This window comes from Lithobates pipiens, unplaced genomic scaffold (assembly GCF_037356315.1).
Source record: "Lithobates pipiens isolate NorthernLeopardFrog02 unplaced genomic scaffold, aLitPip1_a1.2 Scaffold_23, whole genome shotgun sequence".
Classification (NCBI taxonomy): Eukaryota; Metazoa; Chordata; class Amphibia; order Anura; family Ranidae; genus Lithobates; species Lithobates pipiens.
The window spans coordinates 326,233,610-326,254,835 of NW_027507785.1; the positions used below are offsets into that span (position 1 = coordinate 326,233,610).

Consider the following 21,226-nt stretch of genomic DNA (forward strand, 5'->3'; position numbering starts at 1 on the left):
TTTTACTCCCTAACCATATAGTTGGTTATTTATATTTACCACTGCATATAGAGATATTTAAGAATAAATTGCCTTTTTTTAAACTTTACATATTAACTAAATTAGACCCCACACTTTTTTTTTAAGGTTATTAACCGATTAATCAAAACAGTAATCGGTCAACTAATCGATTATGAAAATAATCGTTAGTTGCAGCCCTAGTTTGCATATGGCTGGCCATCAGTGAACTGCAATCAGTTTCCGCCTCCCAGTCTAAACCTCACAGTAGAGGCCAGCTCCTGGTACAAGGGTACGTAGCACCCAGAGCATATCAACACTGCCTTGGACAAGATGTATGCTGGGCGGCTGGAAACAGGACTTGCATTCATAAGAAAGTACGCCTGGTATGTCAAACATGAAGGGGAGCAACTTAACCCAGTCACAGGTCCATCAATGTTGACAGCCACTTGATTGGCCGTTCTGATGTTTTTGTTCCAGCCATGCTGAGGGCGGCCCGGTCTACGGTAGTTTATTGTAATGGCCAATTGAGACAGGTACGGGTTATTTAGTCTGACAGTTTTAAGTCTGTCGCAGCAAGGTTGGAGAATTTTATTGTAATTCGGTGACAGTTTCAAGTCTGCTACTACAAAGATTCAAGTATCTCTTGTAATCCTTTGAATGTACAGTTAATTAACAATCAGTTTAAAAAGAAAATCTTATGGCGTGCTGGGGAATTTCTGTCATTTCAGAGCCCTAGGCTGTTGAAGCAGTAATGGAAATTGGGTGAATCATTGAAATAATCCTTTTAATTGTGCAGGTACTTGGAACTAAAAAATGCAGAAAAAGTAATTTATCCTGAACATGTGGCATTAAAAAAAATAAAATAAAAAATAGAGCAGTTTGTCTGCGGGGAACGCTGAGAGCTTTGCAAAATCTGGTCTTTCCATGTATGTGTTACAAATTGTCCCTTTCTGTTCAGCCTTGGGAAACCCAACCTGGCCTTAAAGTTGGGGTATCCAACTCCGTTCCATTGCGGACCACATCAGCATTATCGTTTCCCTTCAGAGGCCCGGGTTGGAACTCTAAGCCCTTGTACACACGGTCGGACATTCCGACAACCAAATCCGACGGATTTTGTCCGAAACTGTTGCATACATACGGTCGGACAAAGTTGTCGGAAAATCCGAACGTTCAGAACGTGGTGACGTTATTTCGTTACGACGGGACTACATTCAGACTAGTAGCCAATAGCTTTGGTCTAGGAATTTGATCTGAGCATGCGTGGCACTTTGTCCGATCGGAATTCTCTACACATGATCGGACAAGGTCCGATCGGATCATGTTGTCGGAAAATTTTATAGCCAAGCTGGAAAACTTGGTCCGTCGGATTCTCCGACGGAAACAGTCCATTGGAGCCCACACACGGTCGGATTATCCGACAACACGGTCCGATCGGACATTTTCCGTCGGAATGTCCGACCGTGTGTACAAGGGCTAAGACTAGATTTCCAGAGCAACCCCCTCCCCCCCCCCGTACATCAGACGTCAAGAGTTCTCCCCACCTTCAAAAGCCAAGAGTCCTCCGCCTTCCCTAACATTACAGTGCACCCCTTCCTTACCTTGTACTGCTGCTGGGAAGAAGCTGGGGGCAAAGCTGGAAAGCAGAAAGTGCAGTGTCTGGAGGAGGACCAGAGGAGGACTGGAGTGAGCTGCCTGGGGTCCGCTGAATACTGAGACCAGGGAAGGTAGAAATGAGGTGCTGTAGCTGCACAAAGAGGTGTAGGATCTGGCAGAGGAGTTCTGTCCTCCTCTCTGCTCCTGCCTGCTGAGACAAGATGGGGGGTGGAATTAAGGGGGGGGGGGGGGGGTTCTGCAGCTGCAGGAGAGGTGCAAAGACCACATGAAATGGCCTGGTGGGTTGGATTCGGCCTGTGGGCCTTGTGTTTGCCACGTGTGCCTTTAAAAAGTGCCTAAGGTATAACAATGCTGAAGTGTACAGGGACTTTTGTGTGTTTCTCCAGTAGCTGCGTTAGTCCTCAAATCAAACACTGCGTCCCTATGGAGCCCCCAAATCCTAGGACAGGTCTGTACATGGAACTTTGACTTCAGATTTAGATTAAAGACTGAAGTCCAGGTTTCCTGGTTTGTTCACACCAAGCTGGCCCGAATAGCAATTCTGATGATATAAGCGATGTATCATACTGTAGTGGCATTAGCTACATACAGTATGCAACAGCAATGTTAAGTAGCAATATGGAAGACTTCCCCTCTGTGGCCAGGATATAATCAAGGGGAGCTGAGTGTTTCTTATTTTTGTCATAATAAGGCTTACTCTGATTGGCGGAGGTGGAGTGGCGGATGGATGATGTCACGGTCTCCACCTCTGCCGATACTACAGTATGATACACCACTCATATCTGCCAAATAACCTAAACAAACAATGTAAAGTGATAGGAAACCTGGACTTCAGCTTAAAGCCCCACCCCCTGTTCACATTAGGCCCCACCCCCTCATTCAACCTCTAAATACCAGCGCCTTTGCTACCCAATTGCATTCTGGTCTTTGTGCATCGAACACAGCACCGCCCACATATAGCAAGGGTTAAGTACTATTCTAGGTTAGTGGCCTCCAAACCACAGCCCTTTCTTGCCTTTACCCAGCCCTTGGGACACTCATTCTCCCACTGACACCTATGATGGGGCACTGTTCCTCCTACTGATACCAATGATGGGACACTATTCCTCCCACTGACACCAATGATGGGGCACTATTCCTCCCACTGACACAAATGATGGGGCACTATTCCTCCCACTGACAACAATGATGAGGCGCTATTCCTCCCACTGACACCAATGATGGGGCATTATTACTTCCAATGATGGGGCACTATTCCTTCCACTGACACCAATGATGGAGCACTATTCCTCCCACTGATACCAATGATGGGGCACTATTCCTCCCACTGACACCAATGATGGGGCACTATTTCTCCTACTGACACCAATGATGGAGCACTATTCCTCCCACTGATACCAATGATGGGGTACTATTCCTCCCACTGACACCAATGATGGGGCACTATTTCTCCTACTGACAACAATGATGGGCCACTATTCTACCCACTGACACAAATGATGGGGCACTATTCATCCCACTGACACCAATGATGCGCCACTATTCCTCCCCCTTAATGCTAAAGATGTACTCTTTACTCCCACTGACTCCAGGACAATTTATACACCTAATGGCAAGTGTCCGCCCCCCCCTAATGTCTGAAGGACAGTTAACCGGCACTTTGTTTAGAAAGTTTGAAGCCCCTTGCTCTAGGGCAGTGGTGGTGGTGGTGGGGGGCTTCAAGTGTGGCCCCTGACATCACCAATGGGATGCACATAAAATTCAGCACTTATTCAGCACACACAGAGGAGGATATTTAGTCAAAGACTGTGGGTATGGTGCAAGAGATAGTCAGAGCCTGCGGATGTAATAAAGCGGATGGTCAGAGACTGCGAACATAATACAGGAGATGGCCAGAGACTGCAGACATAGTACAGGAGATGGCCAGAGACTGTGGCCATAATACCAGAGATGGTCAGAGACTGCAGACATAGTAAAGTGGGTGGTGTGAGACTGCAGACATGATACAGGAGATGGTCAGAGACTACAGACATGATACAGGAGATGGTCAGATACTGCAGACATGATACAGGAAATGGTCAGAGACTGCAGACATGATACAGGAGATGGTCAGAGACTGCAGACATGATACAGGAGATGATCAGAGACTGCAGACATGATACAGGATATGGTCAGAGACTGCAGACATGATACAGGAGATGGTCAGAGACTGCAGACATGATACAGGAGATGGTCAGAGACTGCAGACATGATACAGGAGATGGTCAGAGACTGCAGACATGATACAGGAGATGGTTAGAGACTGCGCACATGACACAGGAGATGGTCAGAGAGTGCAGAGTTAACACAGGAGATGATCGGAGACTTCAGACATGACACAGGAGATGGTCAGAGACTGTGAGCCTGCAAAAGGGGTTGTTGGAGACAGGGGACATGCTTCAGGAGACTGTCGTAGACTGGAAACCTATTACATGAAGCAGCCAGAAATTAGCAACAGGGCAATATGGAAACACAAATTAGTGTGTGCAGGGGCCCCAAGGGCCACACAAAAAGTGCCAGAGGGCCAAATGTGGCCCCTGCAGGTTGGGCACCCTGGGGTCTATGGAGTAAGGAATGAGCTGAAATGATGACCTTGTTCTTTGTTCCTGAAGGATTCCTCCCTACCATACAATTGGTCCCATAAAGCTGCTCCCCTAGACCAGTTGCGGCCTCTCTGACATCATCATGTACAGTTCAGGGCCAGAAGTTCGGTGTTGTATGTGAAGACATCAAATAATTAAAACTTTTCTACATATTACACCTTCCCTAGAGTAAACAAGCATTTAACCCTTGCAGTCCTGGGATGGAGGGGGTCGAATCATATTCAGAAAGGAATTTACCAGACTTTAGGAGTTGGGTTTATATCTACTTTATACTTTTACCTGGGCAGAAGCTGAGGCCCCCATACACAGCCTGTGTCCAGGATTTAAGTGGTGACCATTTGTAGACTCACATCTACTTACAATCACCATGAGGTCCCTGCCCTTATAAGACCCTTGAAATGATTTGAGGGCCAGGACAGGTTTGCTTTTAGGACTGGGCAGAAATAGGACATTTTGTATCACATGCATTGAAGACTGGTTGTCAAACAACCCACTAAAAACTAAGCCCATGCCCTTGCTGAAGAGAAAGGCATCTAAGGCTTGGAGAACCACCACCTATTGCTATGCAGCTTCATTGGACGGCCATAAACACTAAGGTTACCCTCATTGCTGGTACCAGGGGAGTGGCCAAAGCTCAACCAGTAGAGTCGCTCAGAAGACGCTTGTTGACTGTTTCATGCCTCTTGCATTGTCCTGAGGGCAGGTGTTTCACCAGCTGCTTATCAAGCAGCAGGATTCTTGACTTACCTGCCTTTGGATTGGATCAATAACGAAGGGGCCTCCGGACATTAAGGTAAAGATCACTTTTCTTGAAGAGCGGAAGAACTGGCCTCCCTTGCCAGTTTCTAAGATATTTCCGAAATCTTACTCTTGTAGACACTAATGTCCCCCCCCCCCCCACTAAACAGGCAATTCATTTTCCAGTTTGAATCCAATCTCGTTATTGACTTAAGAAAATGAATGATCTCCCTTCTATTTCCCTCTACAGCTCTCCATGCTCTTCACTGAAGAGTGCGACAAGGTGCGGGACCTAATGCATGTCCATTCCTTCAGCTACGACTTCCACCTGCGGGTGGTGCACCAGTATCTGCTGGGTTCCAACATGTCTCTGCGCCAAGGCTACGATCTCGCCAGCTTTCTGCAGCTCTTCATTTCCCAGCACCCCGACATCCCCAAGTATGGACGCAACCACGTGCACCAGGACACGCTGTCCGTTCCTACCGAGATCATCGCCGCTCATCAGCTGTACAACTACATCGCCGATCACGCCAACACCTATCACATGAAGCCGCTGAGGATGGTTCGGCCCTCGGTGCTTGGGAGCAACGGCAAGAAGAGCGCCAGTGGAGAGCAGAATGAGTACGGCCTGGTGTCCATCTGGAACAGGTTCGATGTTTGTAGGAATATACATAGGAAAAAATATGAAAGAATCTTAGCACATTGCTAAGGGATTGCATGTTGTTTAACCACTTACAGACCGGACCATTTTGCTGGTCAAAGACCAGACCACTTTTTGCGATTCGGCACTGCGTCGCTTTAACTGACAATTGCGCGGTCGTGCGACGTGGCTCCCAAACAAAATTGACGTCCTTTTTTTCCCACAAATAGAGCTTTCTTTTGGTGGTATTTGATCACCCCTGCGGTTTTTATTTTTTGCGCTATAAACAAAAATAGAGCGACAATTTTGAAAAAAACGCATTATTTTTTACTTTTTGCTATAATAAATATCCCCCAAAAATATATAAAAAAAACATTTTTTTCCCTCAGTTTAGGCCGATACGTATTCTTCTACATATTTTTGGTAAAAAAAATCGCAATAAGCGATTATTGATTGGTTTGCGCAAAAGTTATAGCGTTTACAAAATAGGGATAGTTTTATAGCATTTTTATTAATAATTTTTTATTATTTTTTTTTTTACTAGTAATGGCGGCGATCAGCGATTTTTATTGTGACTGCGACATTGTGGGGGACTGATCGGACATTTTTGACACATTTTTGGGACCATTGTCATTTATACAGTAATCAGTGCTATATAAATGCACTGATTCCTGTGTAAATGACACTGGCAGTGAAGGGGTTAACCAGTGGGTGGCAGTGTAGGGGTTAAGTGTTCCTAGGGGTGTGTTACTAACTGTGGGGGGGGGGTTGGGCTTTCATTTAGTGAACACTGATCTCTGCTCCAATCACATGGAGCAGAGATCAGCGTCACTAGTTGCTAGGCAGAATGGAGAAAAGCTGTTTACTCGGCATTTCCTCCATTCGGCCGCTCCGTGAGACGATCGCGGGGATGCCCGCGGCGATCGAGTCCGCGGGTCCCGCGACCGGACTCACGGGGGTCCCGACCAGCGCGGGAGCGCACCACCACCGGCGGCGCGCTCCCGGTGGCAGGGCGGCATTGAATATTGGACGTACCTGTACGCCAATATGCCTGCCCGTGCCATTCTGTCGACGTACATCGGCGTGCGCTGGTCGGGAAGTGGTTAAGGAAGTTTTTATCTTTTTTTATCTTTTTTTATTTTTTTTTATTAACAGCCTTTAATACTTTGTTACCGTATTTGCCGGTGTATAAGGCGACCCTCTAATCTTACAGGACGAAAACGCTTTTAAAACTGTACTTACCGTATAAGACGACGAGGCTTCCGAGGCTTCATATTTCTTCCTTCTTCCTGCATTTGCTGGAGCCAATCACGGCGAGCGATGTATTCTATTAATGAATACAAAGCCTGCTTGGATTGGCAGAGGCTGTAACAACATCAGCCCGCGCCTCTCTGACTCTCCAAGCCAATCCGAGCAGCCTACAGAGTAGCCTGCTCGGATTGGCAGAGGTCGTTACTCCAATCCGAGCAGGCTTTGTATTCATTTGAATACATCGCTCACCGGGATTGGCTCAACGGTATATACTGTATGTAGCCGAAGCTACATACAGTATTACCGAACACCAAGCAGCCATCCGAGGGGCTGATCCGGCGTATAAGACGACCCCCAGCTTTTTGGCCAATTTTTTTTACATGTAAAAGGTCGTCTTATACGCCGGCAAATACGGTACATAGATAGCCATGTCTGATAATCATTAGACCACTGGTAGTGATACAATGTAACAAGGAGTTGGGGAGGACAAATCTCAGTATCGACCTTGTCACTGAAAAGTAACATTGGGGTTGATTTACTAAAACTGGAAAATCTGGTGCAGCTGTGCATGGTAGCCAATCAGCTCAGCTACACCCCCCCCCCCCCCAACCCCCACCCCTCATTATTTGCCCTTTTTTTTTTGCGATTCTGCACTGTGTTACTTTGACAATTGCATGGCCGTGCGTAATTGTACCAAAATAAAATTGTTGTCCTTTCTTCCCCACAAATAGAGCTTTCTTTTGGTGGTATTCGATCACCTCTGCGGGGGGGGGTTGTTTTGCGCTTTAAACAAGAAATGGCCGACAATTTTGAAAAAAAAAAAAAACTGCTATAAAACATCTCCAATAATTTTTTCTTTACAAATCGAAAAAATAAATATGAATAAATAAATACATTTTAAGCATACTTTATATGCTGCCAAAAAAAATTAAAAATCCCAAAGAGCATATATTGATTGGTTCGCCCAAAATGTATAGCGTCTGCTAACTATGGGATTTTTTTTTTTTTTTTTTTACTAGTGATGGCGCCAATCAGTGACTAATATCGGGACTACAATATTGTGGCGGATATTCTGATGCTAACTTTCAATTTTTGGGGACCAGTGACACCAATACAATGATCGGTGCTAAGAAATATGCACTGTCACTGTAATAATGACACTGGCAGGGAAGGGGTTTAACATCAGGGGCGAGCAAAGGGTTAACTGTGTGCCTAGCCAGGGTTTTACTACACTATAGAAGGTGCTTTCACTAGGGGAAGACATTAATCCATGTTCCTGCTTTGCAGAGACCCAGGATCCATGCCTTCCCTCCTGACAGGACTGCGATCTGCCTTGTTGTTGTTTACATAGGCAGACCACCTTTCTGCATCCGTACCGAACAATTGGCTGGTGCTGGTGGAAGTCGAGTCCGCTGTGTCAGCTGATCAGATTCCTCTGTGTATAATCACAGCGGGAGTGAGCCGCCAGCAGCGTGCATTAGCACCCACTACCCGGAGGAGCCGGATCACGTATAAACCGGTGCAGAGGATGCCACCCTGTAGCAGTAAAACTGCCTTAACTGCTTAAGGACCGCCTCCTGCACATTTACGTTCGGCAGAATGGCACGGCTGGGCACAAGCACGTACCGGTACGTTGCTCCTTAAGTGCCCAGCCGTGGGTCGGGAGCGCGCCACCGGCGGCACGCTCCCGACCCGGTCCTGAACTCCGTGACCGTGGCCGCAGGACCAGCGGACCCGATCGCCACTGGTGTCCCGCGATCGGTTCACAGAGCTGAAGAACGAGGAGAGGTCTGTGTAAACAAACTTCCCCCCGTGCTTCCTAGTGTGGCTGTCACCGATCGTCTCTTCCTTGTTATAGGGAAAGACGATCAGTGACATCACATGCCAGGCCACACCCCCTACAATAAAAAAAAACACATAACGTTACACACAACCCCTCCTTGCCCCCTAGTGGTTAACTCCTTCACTGCTAGTGCCATTTACACAGGAATCAGTGCATTTAAATAGCACTGATTGCTGTATAAATAACAATGGTCCCAAAAATGTGTCAAAAATGTCCCATGTGTCCGCCGTAATGTAGCAGTCACAATAAAAATCGCTGATCGCCGCCATTACTAGTAAAAAAAAATTAATAAAAATGCTATAAAACTATCCCCTATTTTGTAAACACTATATTTTTTGTGCAAACCAATCAATTTTCGCTAATTGCAATTTTTTTTTTACCAAAAATATGTAGAAGTATACGTATCGGTCTAAACTGAGGAAAAACATTTTTTTTATATATTTTTTGGGGATATGTATTCTAGCAAAAAGTAAAAAAAATATTAAATTTTTTTCAAAATTGTCGCTCTACTTTTGTTTATAGCGCAAAAAATAAAAACCGCAGAGGTGATCAAATACCACCAAAAGAAAGCTCTATTTGCGGGGAAAAAAAAGGACGCCAATTTTGTTTGGGAGCCACGTCGCACGCCCGCGCAATTGTCAGTTAAAGCGACGTATTTCCGAATCGCAAAAAGGGGCCTGGTCCTTTGGCTGCAAGTCCGGGGCTTAAAGCGGGAGACCGCCGTTTTTTTTTTTTTCAAAGCCAGCAGCTACAAATACTGCATCTGCTGACTTTTAAAATAATGACACTTACCCGCCCAGCGCGCCCGCGATGTCGGCACCCGAAGCCGATCTCTTGATCGTCTCTCGGGTGCTGCCGCCGCCATCTTGGGTATGGGAATCAGGAAGTGGAGCCTTGCGGCTTCATTTCCCGGTTCCCTACTGCGCATGCGCGAGTCGCGCTGCGCAATAAGGATGGTCCCCGCTGTCTCTGGGATCCGTGTGTTTCCCAGCAGGCAGCGGGGGACTTTCGGAAAGGGGCGTAGATTCTGCGGAAAGGGGCGTACCTTCTGCAGAATCTACGCCGGAAGTGGGTGCAGATACCTGTTCTGTACAGGTACCTGCACCCCCTCCCCCCTGAAAGGTGCCAGTTGTGGCACCGGAGGGGGGGAGGGTTCCAATTAGCGGAAGGTCCACTTTAGGGTGGACCTCCGCTTTAAGTGATGAAGCAGTTAAGATTTGACAAACAAAAAAATAATAAAAAATTAACCTGGAAGCTGATTGGTTTTTGTGCAGAACGGCACCAGATTTTGCGCTGTCCAGTTTTAGTCGCTCAACCCCACAGTGACGAGCCAATAGCATGATGAAGAGGAGGGGGGCAGTGCTTTGGTTTCAGGTCACATACTGCCTGTTTATTTTGTGTTTGACCCTATCTATGTGTATATCTGTAAAACGTATTTAAAATATATATACTGATCCTAACAGATATTGCTTGCCTGTGCTCTGCATCTCATAAAGTGAGCCTGTCTATAGATCAAAGAGAGGCAGCTGAGCTCACTACTCAGAAGAACAATATGTCTTTCATCCTTCCGAGCACACCAGGAGCCTTTTGGAAATGGCAGCCCTTCGGCTCTGAAGTCGTAGTCCTGCCATCCTCCCCACACGTCCCCCCCCAGTGCAACGGCCTGAACATCTGTAATAATGGAGGGGACACGCAGGCACACACTTCCTTAGACAGAACTTGGTGTTTGCATATTGATCACCCTGGGGCTCCACTGGAGTCATGTTTGTCATTGAGTCTCCTTTCAGACATATTAGCTATGCTCTTTAGCTCTAAGCCCTTGTACACACGGGTTGGACATTCCATCGGATTTTGTCTGATGGATTTTGTCCAAAACTGGTGTTGCATACACACGGTCGGACAAAGTTGTCGGAAGATCCGATCGTACGTAACGTGATGACGTTATTTCCTTAGGACGGGACTACATTCACGCTAGTAGCCAATAGCTTTGGTCTAGGAATTTGATCTGAGCATGCGTGGCACTTTGTCCGATCGGAATTCTCTACACATGATCGGACAAAGTCCGATCGGATCATGTTGTCGAAAAATTTTATAGCCCAGCTCTAAAACAGTCCGATGGAGCCCACACACAGTCTGATTATCCGATAACACGGTCCGATCGGACATTTTCCATCGGAATGTCCGACCGTGTGTACAAGGGCTTAGACTGGCCATAGATGGATTGTCTTTCTCTTTTTTTTTTTTTTTTCTTTCATTCAGCCAGTGGGTTGAACGAAAAAAAAAACAAAAAAACAAATGAATTCCTCCATCCGCACGTCGAGATGGACAAAGGTATCCTCCCTGTTGAAACATTGGGGGTTATTTAATAAAGGAAAATCCACTTTGCACTGAAAGTACACTTGGAAGTAAAGTCGTCGTAGATCCGAGGGGGACATGCGAGGAAAATAAAAAAAACAGCATTTTAGCTTGCACATGATTGGATGATAAAATCAGCAGAGCTTCCCCTCATTTCAGGTCTACCCCTTAGATTTAGAGCGACTGCACTTCCAAGTGCACTTGCAGTGCAAAGTGGATTTGCCTTTCGTAAATAACCCCCCAGTGTATTCTGATAGCAGGGACTCTCCACGGTCAGAATATACTGATCTGCAGCTGCTGATTAACCACTTGCTTACTGGGCACTTAAACCCCCCTCCTGCCCAGACCAATTTTCAGCTTTCAGCGCTGATGTACTTTGAATGACAATTGCGCGGGCATACAACACTGTACCCAAATGAAATTTTTATCATTTTTTTCCCACAAATAGAGCTTTCTTTTGGTGGTATTTAATTACAGTTGAGAGTTTTATTTTTTGCTAAACAAACAAAAAAAGATGCAAAATAAAAAAATAAAAATAAATCATGTTTAATAGTTTGTTATAAAATTTTGCAAACAGGTCATTTTTCTCCTTCATTGAAGTGCGCTGATGAGGCGGCACTGGTGGGCACTGATAGGCTGCACTGGTGGGCACTGATAGGCTGCACTGGTGGGCACTGATAGGCTGCACTGGTGGGCACTGATAGGCTGCACTGGTGGGCACTGATAGGCTGCACTGATGGGCACTGATAGGCTGCACTGATGGGCACTGATAGACTGCACTGGTGGGCACTGATAGACTGCACTGGTGGGCACTGATAGACTGCACTGGTGGGCACTGATAGACTGCACTGGTGGGCACTGATAGACTGCACTGGTGGGCACTGATAGGCTGCACTGGTGGGCACTGATAGGCATAGTTAAGGCGGCACTAATAGGCACAGATAAGGTGGCACCGATAGGCACAGATAAGGCAGTACTGATGGGTACAGATAAGGCGGCACTGATGGGCACTGATGGGTGGCACGGATGGGTGGCACTAAGGGGCACTGATGGATACCACTGATAGATGGGACTGATGGGCACTGATAGGTGGCACTGCTGGGCACTGATGGGCGTCACTGATGGGCACTGGTAGATGACACTGATGGGCACGGATATGTGGCACTGGGGTGCAGCACCGTTGTTGAGGCAGATTGTGGGCACTGATGGGTGGCACTGTGGGCACTGATGGGGGGCACTTTTTTTATTTCTGAGGTGGCACTGGCAGGGGGCATGTGAGCACTGGTAAGCTGGCCGTGATCGGGACTGATGTCCCGATCACGGCCGCCGGTGATCGGCTTTTTTTTTTTCTCCTCGCGCTGTCAGCGCGAGGAGGAATAATAGCCGATTACCGGCTCCGTTCTATCACATGATCAGCTGTCATTGGCTGACAGCTGATCACGTGGTAAGGGGTCGGGATTGACCCCTTGCTCCGATCCGTGATCAGGCGAGTCTCATAGACTCGCTGATTACAGAGCGCGCGGGGCGTGCCCCTCAGGGGGCGCGCAGGCCGCTCGTGCACGGGACGACGTCAATAGACATAGTCCCGGCAAAGGAGGTCCGCGCTGTAGCCGTCATTTGGCTATAGCGCGGATCCCTAGTGGTTAAAGAAAAAAAAAGTTTCGAACATTTCTGTAAAGTGGGAGCGACAACCCATGGATTGAAATCCAGGCCAATTCCAGCTTAACCGGCCGAAATTTCGATCCAACTGTGGCCAGCATAAGAAAAGAAAAAAAGCCGCGCACATGCATAAATACTGTAAATAAAATTAAATGTAAACGCCTATGAGTGATTAATTGATTGCAATAGTAGTGAACAAAAAGTTAATCTACCCCTCTAATAAATCCAACATACCATCATTTATAAAAAGAATTATAAATAACAAGTGTTAATAATGAAATTCGAAAAAATGCCAAGTGAAGTGATAAAAAAAGTCCAATAAATTAAAAATAGTCCAGTGAAAACTTTTTTTTTAGTTTAGCGCAGTATTTATTTTTCTTTTTGATCTATTATAATTCTTTAATACCCAGAGGACATTGAAGTCTAAATTCCCTGGCCAAAAAATCTAACAGTGCCCAGTTTACACACACACACACATACACATATATATATATATATATATATATATATATATATATATATATATATATATATATATATATATATATATACACTACCGTTCAAAAGTTTGGGGTCACCCAAACAATTTTGTGTTTTCCATGAAAAGTCACACTTATTCACCACCATACGTTGTGAAATGAATAGAAAATAGAGTCAAGACATTGACAAGGTTAGAAATAATGATTTGTATTTGAAATAACATTGTTTTTACATCAAACTTTGCTTTCGTCAAAGAATCCTCCTTTTGCAGCAATTACAGCATTGCACACCTTTGGCATTCTAGCTGTTAATTTATTGAGGTAAGCTGGAGAAATTGCACCCCACGCTTCCAGAAGCAGCTCCCACAAGTTGGATTGGTTGGATGGGCACTTCTGGCGTACCATACGGTCAAGCTGCTCCCACAACAGCTCAATGGGGTTCAGATCTGGTGACTGTGCTGGCCACTCCATTACCGATAGAATACCAGCTGCCTGCTTCTGCTGTAAATATTTCTTGCACAATTTGGAGGTGTGTTTAGGGTCATTGTCCTGTTGTAGGATGAAATTGGCTCCAATCAAGCGCTGTCCACTGGGTATGGCATGGCGTTGCAAAATGGAGTGATAGCCTTCCTTATTCATTTATTTAATGAAGATGCCAGTTGGGGACCTGTGAGGCGTCTGTTTCTCAAACTAGAGACTCTAATGTGCTTATCTTCTTGCTTAGTTGTGCAACGCGGCCTCCCACTTCTTTTTCTACTCTGGTTAGAGCCTGTTTGTGCTGTCCTCTGAAGGGAGTAGTACACACCGTTGTAGGAAATCTTCAATTTCTTTGCAATTTCTCGCATGGAATAGCCTTCATTTCTAAGAACAAGAATAGACTGACGAGTTTCAGATGAAAGTTCTCTTTTTCTGGCCATTTTGAGCGTTTAATTGACCCCACAAATGTGATGCTCCAGAAACTCAATCTGCTCACAGGAAGGTCAGTTTTGTAGCTTCTGGAAGGAGCTAGACTGTTTTTAGATGTGTGAACATGATTGCACAAGGGTTTGCTAATCATCAATTAGCCTTCTGAGCCAATGAGCAAACACATTGTACCATTAGAACACTGGAGTGATAGTTGCTGGAAACGGGCCTCTATACACCTATGTAGATATTGCACCAAAAACTAGACATTTGCAGTTAGAATAGTCATTTACCACATTAGCAATGTATAGAGTATATTTGTTTAAAGTTAGGACTAGTTTAAAGTTAGCTTCATTGAAAAGTACAGTGCTTTTCCTTCAAAAATAAGGACATTTCAATGTGACCCCAAACTTTTGAACGGTAGTGTATATATATATATATATATATATATATATATATATATATATATATATATATATATATATATATATATATAAAATATACTATTATTTTTTTATATATTATATAATTTTTTTATCAATTATTATTTTTTATATGTATGCATTTTCTAAATCTATTTTATATATTAATGTATTTTTTATTTAATTTTTCATTCATTAATTATATTTATGGATTTTTTTTAAAACCATTTTTTTATTTATAGTTACATAGTTTGAAAAAAGACACAAGTCCATCTAGTTCAACCACAAAATAATAATAATAATATCATACAATCCCATATACCCAATTCTATACCCACAGTTGATCCAGAGGAAGGCAAAAACCCATGCAGAGCATGATCCAATTTGCTAAAGCAGGGGAAAAAACTCCTTCCTGATCCCCCGAAAGGCGATCCAATTTTCCCCGGATCAACTTTACCTATAAATGTCAGTATCCAGTTATATTCTGTACACTTAGGAAATAATCCAGACCTTTCTTAAAGCAATCTACTGAGCCGGCCAGAACCACCTCTGCAGGGAGTCTATTCCACATTTCCACAGCTCTTACTGGGAAGAAACCTGTGAAATGTATGGATTTTTTAAAAACATTTTTTTATTTATGGATTTTTTAAATCCATTTTTTGTTTTATTTATGCTTTTTTTTTAAATGCTCTTATTAGATATTTTTTTATATTTATGGATTTTTTTAAATCATTTTTTTTATATTTTTGCATTTTTTTTATGGATTTTTTTCTTAATTTTCATTTTAATTTTTTTACTTCTTTGGGCCAGTTTTCCTTTTAATAATAAACAAATAATCAGGAGATATTCATAACCATTTACCACCAAATGAAAGCCCAAATTTGTCAAGAAAAAAACGCTGTATAATCCACCTGGATGCACAAAGTAGTCGTGATGTACAGTGAGAAGAAATTGTATTTGATCCCCTGCTGATTTTTTTTTTTTTACGTTTGGCCACTGACAAAAGAAACGATCAGTCTATAATTTTAATGGTCGGTTTATTATAACAGTGAGAGAATAACAACAAAAATATCCAGAAAAACGCATTTCAAAAAAGTTATAAATTGATTTGCATTTTAATGAGTGAAATAAGTATTTGACCCCTTCGCAAAACATGACTTAGTAGTTGGTGGCAAATCCCTTGTTGGTGATCACAGAGGTCAGACGTTTGGTGGAGTTGGCCTCCAGGTTCGCACATCTCAGGAGGGATTTTGTCCTCTTTGCAGATCCTCTCCAAGTCATGAAGGTTTCCAGGCTGATGTTTGGTAACTCGAACCTTCAGCTCCCTCCACGTATTTTCTATGGGATTAAGGTCTGGAGACTGGCCAGGTGACTCCAGGACCTTAATGTGCTTCTTCTTGAGCCACTCCTTTGTTGCTGTGGCCGTGTGTTTTGGGTCATCGTCATGCTGGAGTACCTATCCACAACTCATTTCCAATGCCTTGGCTGAGGGAAGGAGGTTCTCACCCAAGATTTGACAGGACATGGCACCATCCACCATCTCTTTGATGCGGTGAATTTGTCCTGTCCCCTTAGTAGAAAAACACCCCCAAAGCATAATGTTTCCACCTCCATGTATGATGGTGGGGGATGGTGTTCTTGGGGTCGTAGGCAGCATTCCTCCTCCTCCTCCTCCTCCTCCAAACACGTCGAGTTGAGTTGATGCCAAAGAGCTCGATGTGGTCTCCTCCGACCACAACACTTTCCCCCAGTTCTCCTCTCAATCATTCAGATGTTCATTAGCAAACTTCAGACGGGTCTGTACATGGGCTTTCCTGAGCAGGAGGACCTTGTAGGCACTGCAGGATTTGAGTCCTTCATGGTGTAGTGTGTTACCAATTGTTTTCTTGGTGTCTATGGTCCCAGCTGCCTTGAGATCATTGAGAAGATTCTCCTGTGTAGTTCTGGGCTCGTTCCTCACCATTCTCATCATCATTCAAACTCCACGAGGTGAGATCTTCCATGGAGCCCCAGACTGAGGGATTGACGGTTATTTTATGTTTCTTCCATTTGCGAATAATCGCACCAACCGTTGTCACCGTCTTCCCAAGCTGGCTGGCAATGGTCTTGTAGCCCATTCCAGCCTTGTGTAGATCTACAATCTTGTCCCCGACCTCCTTGGACAGCTCTTTGGTCTTGGCCACGGTGGAGAGATTGGAATCTGATCGATTGCTTCTGTGGACGGGTGTCTTTTATACAGGTAACAAGCTGAGATTAGGAGCACTCCCTTTAACCCCTTCCCGACCAGCCGCTGCAGTTGAACAGCAGCAGGCTGGCTCCGCTGGGCTAAACACACACAGATCGTGGTTCTCTCAGGGGAGTGGAGACAGATCGTGTGTTCATACTAAGTGTGAACACCGATCTCTCTCTCTCTCTCCTCCTAGTCAGTCCCCTCCCCCCTACAGTTAGAACATACCTAGGGAACACATTTAACCCCTTGATCGGCCCTAGTGTTAACTCCTTCCCTGCCAGTGGCATTTATACTGTTATCAGTACATTTTTATCAGCACTGATTGCTGTATAATTGCCACTGGTTCCAAAAATGTGTCCGAACTGTCCGATGTGTCCGCCGCAATATCACAGTCCTGATAAAAATCGCAGATCACCGCCATTACCAGTAAAAAAATAAATAATAATAATATAAATGCCATAAATCTATCCCCCCCCCCATTTTGCAGATGCTATAAATTTTGCGCAAACCAATCAATATATGCTTATTGCGATTATTATTATTTTTTTACCAAAAATATGTAGAAGAATACAGATCGGCCTAAACTAAGGAAAAAAAATTTTTGTTTTGTTTTTTACCAAAAATATGTAGAAGAATACAGATCGGCCTAAACTAAGGAAAAAAAATTTTTGTTTTGTTTTTTACCAAAAATATGTAGAAGAATACAGATCGGCCTAAACTAAGGAAAAAATGTGTTTTTGTTTTTTTTGTTTTGTTTTTTTGTTGTTTTTTACCAAAAATATGTAGAAGAATACAGATCGGCCTAAACTAAGAAAAAATATTGTTTTGTTTTGTTTTTTACCAAAAATATGTAGAAGAATACAGATCGGCCTAAACTAAGGAAAAAATTGGTGTTTTTTTTTTTGTTTGTTTTTTATTTACCAAAAATATGTAGAAAAATAGAGATCGGCCTAAACTAAGGAAAAAATGATTTTTTTTTGTTTTTTACCAAAAATATGTAGAATACAGATTGGCCTAAACTCAGGTAAAAAATTTGTTTTTGGTTTTGTTTTTTACCAAAAATATATAGAAGAATACAGGTCGGCCTAAACTAAGGAAAACATTTTTTTTGTTTTTGTTTTTTTTTTTTTTACAAAAATATGTAGAAGAATACAGATCGGCCTAAAGTAAGGAAAAAAAAAAATTTTTTGTTTTATATTTTTTACCAAAAATATGTAGAAGAATACAGATCGGCCTAAACTAAGAAAAAAATTTGTTTTGTTTTGTTTTTTACCAAAAATATGTAGAAGAATACAGATCGGCCTAAACTAAGAAAAAAATTTGTTTTGTTTTTTACCAAAAATATGTAGAAGAATACAGATCGGCCTAAACTAAGGAAAAAATTGGTGTTTTTTTTTTGTTTTGTTTTTTTTGTTTGTTTTTTATTTACCAAAAATATGTAGAAAAATAGAGATCGGCCTAAACTAAGGAAAAAATGATTTTTTTTTGTTTTTTACCAAAAATATGTAGAATACAGATTGGCCTAAACTCAGGTAAAAAATTTGTTTTTGGTTTTGTTTTTTACCAAAAATATATAGAAGAATACAGGTCGGCCTAAACTAAGGAAAACATTTTTTTTGTTTTTGTTTTTTTTTTTTTTACAAAAATATGTAGAAGAATACAGATCTGCCTAAAGTAAGGAAAAAAAAAATTTTTTTGTTTTATATTTTTTACCAAAAATATGTAGAAGAATACAGGTCAGCCTAAACTAAGGAAAAAATATGTTTTTTTTTTTTTTTTTATTTACCAAAAATATGTAGAATAGAAATCAGCCTAAACTAAGGAAAACATTTTTTTTTTTTTTTTGTTTTGTTTTTTTTACCAAAAATATGTAGAAGAATACAGGTCGGCCTAAACTAAGGAAAACATTTTTTTTGTTTTTTGTTTTTTTGTTTTTACAAAAATATGTAGAAGAATACAGATCGGCCTAAAGTAAGGAAAAAAAAAAATTTTTTGTTTTATATTTTTTACCAAAAATATGTAGAAGAATACAGGTCGGCCTAAACTAAGGAAAAAATATGTTTTTGGTTTTTTTTATTTACCAAAAATATGTAGAATAGAGATCAGCCTAAACTAAGGAAAACATATTTTTTTTTTTTTTTTTTTTTTGTTTTTTTACCAAAAATATGTAGAATACAGATCGGCCTAAACTAAGGTAAAAAAAATTGTTTTTGTTTTTTACCAAAAATATGTAGAAGAATACAGGTCGGCCTAAACTAAGGAAAAACATTTTTTTTTTTTTGTTTTTTTTTTTTATTTGGGATATTTATTATAGCAGAATGTAAAAGAGATTGTGTTTTTTTTCTAAATTGTCGCTCTCCTTTATATTGCAAAAAAATAAAAACCACAGAGGTGATCAAATACCACCAATAGAAAGCTCTATTTGTGGGGAAAAAAAAAGGACGTCAATCTTGTTTGGGTGCAACGTCGCACAAACCCGCGCAATTGTCAGTCAAAGCAGTGCCGAATCGCAAAAAAAAATGGCCCGGGTCATTGAGCAGCCAAATCCTCCGGGGCTGAAGTGATTAAGAGAGTGCTCCTAATCTCAGCTTGTTACCTGTATAGAGAAGTCACCTGAGAGCCAGAAATATTGCTGATTGATAAGGGGTCTAATACTTATTTCACTCATTAAAATGCAAATCAATTTAAAACTTTTTTGAAATGCGTTTTTCTGGATATTTTTGTTGTTATTCTGTCTCTCGCTGTTAAAATAAACCGACCATTAAAATTATAGACCGATCGTTTCTATGTCAGTGGGAAAACGCACAAAACCAGCAGGGGGGTCAAATACTTATATTTATTTATTTTCCTCACTGTACGGTTTTACTAACACGTGTCAAAGTTGCAAAATTGTGCTCAGGCCTTAACATTTGTTTTACCCTTCGGAGGGAAGAGGTTAATCTCCAGATTGGGGGAGGGGTGGAAGCAGGTTTGTCTATAGACGATGGCCTTGAGGTTCTCCTGAGTTGACCGTTCCTTGTCTCGTTGGCAGCTCTGGCTCGTACAAAGACACAGAAGGTGCCCGGCATCATGATGACTTTGATGTATCGTTATTGGTGTGCCACAGTGCCGTACCGTTTGAAGAGCAGACCGATCGGGAGCGACACGTCCTAAGGTGACCGTCAGAAGGGGACGCCTGACTTTAACTGCCCCTTTTTTTAGTCCTTTTTTTTTTTATTGGGTTTTATATGTGAAAAAAAAAAAAAAAGTGACAAACATAGCGGTGTAGTGTCACATTTTGCTGCCTATCACAGGATGGTGCGGAAGTGACGTTGTTGCGTACTGCGCATGCGCGATGCGTTCCAAACACTCGCGCCGTGCGTTCCAACATAGTTTCGGCAATACAGTTCAGCGAAACCATCACATAATGTTACGGAAGTGAAGTTACACACAACACAAACACTGGGCCGTTCGTTACAACACTAATACTTCCCTTGTTACCTAGTAGGTTTTGCATTGCTGGGACTTGTAGTGCCTATCCTGAGCTACATGCTTCAATGTTCAGTGTCCTCATCCCTATCCCCATGCTTCAATGTTCAGTGTCCATCCTTATCCCCGAGCTTCAATGTTCAGTGTCCTCATCCTTATCCCCGAGCTTCAATGTTCAGTGACCATCCTTATCCCCGAGCTTCAATGTTCAGTGTCCTCATCCTTATCCCCGTGCTTCAATGTTCAGTGTCCATCCTTATCCCCGAGCTTCAATGTTCAGTGTCCTCATCCTTATCCCCGTGCTTCAATGTTCAGTGTCCATCCTTATCCCCGAGCTTCAATGTTCAGTGTCCTCATCCTTATCCCCGAGCTTCGATGTTCAGTGTCCTCATCGAAGCAGGAGGATAAGGATGAGGACACTGAACATTGAAGCTCGCGGATAGGGATGAGGACACTGAACATTGAAGCAGGGGGATAGGGATGAGGACACTGAACATTGAAGCTCGGGGATAAGGATGAGGACACTGAACATTGAAGCTCGGGGATAAGCATGAGGACACTGAACATTGAAGCTCGGGGATAGGGATGAGGACACTGAACATTGAAGCTCGGGGATAAGGATGAGGACACTGAACATTGAAGCTCGGGGATAAGCATGAGGACACTGAACATTGAAGCTCGGGGATAAGCATGAGGACACTGAACATTGAAGCTCGGGGATAAGCATGAGGACACTGAACATTGAAGCTCGGGGATAAGGATGAGGACACTGAACATTGAAGCTCGGGGATAAGCATGAGGACACTGAACATTGAAGCTCGGGGATAGGGATGAGGACACTGAACATTGAAGCATGGGGATAGGGATGGACACTGAACATTGAAGCTCGGGGATAAGGATGAGGACACTGAACATTGAAGCTTGCGGATAGGGATGAGGACACTGAACATTGAAGCTCGGGGATAAGCATGAGGACACTGAA

At 43.0% G+C, this 21,226-nt stretch overlaps 1 protein-coding gene across 7 annotated transcripts in view; it reads left to right on the forward strand.

Annotated features, from left to right (window-relative positions):
* SZT2 (SZT2 subunit of KICSTOR complex) overlaps window positions 1-21,226 on the forward strand; it is a 297,498-nt gene that overhangs the window by 240,162 nt on the left and 36,110 nt on the right. For all 7 annotated transcript variants that reach the window (XR_013262121.1, XM_077450667.1, XM_077450670.1 and 4 more), the window contains 2 exons: window positions 5,245-5,642; window positions 19,808-19,930. Coding sequence is in view for 6 of the 7 variants with exons in the window: in XM_077450667.1 (XP_077306793.1) it covers window positions 5,245-5,642; window positions 19,808-19,930 (521 nt within the window). In the remaining variant the exon portion in view is untranslated. The remainder of the gene's footprint in view (window positions 1-5,244; window positions 5,643-19,807; window positions 19,931-21,226) is intronic.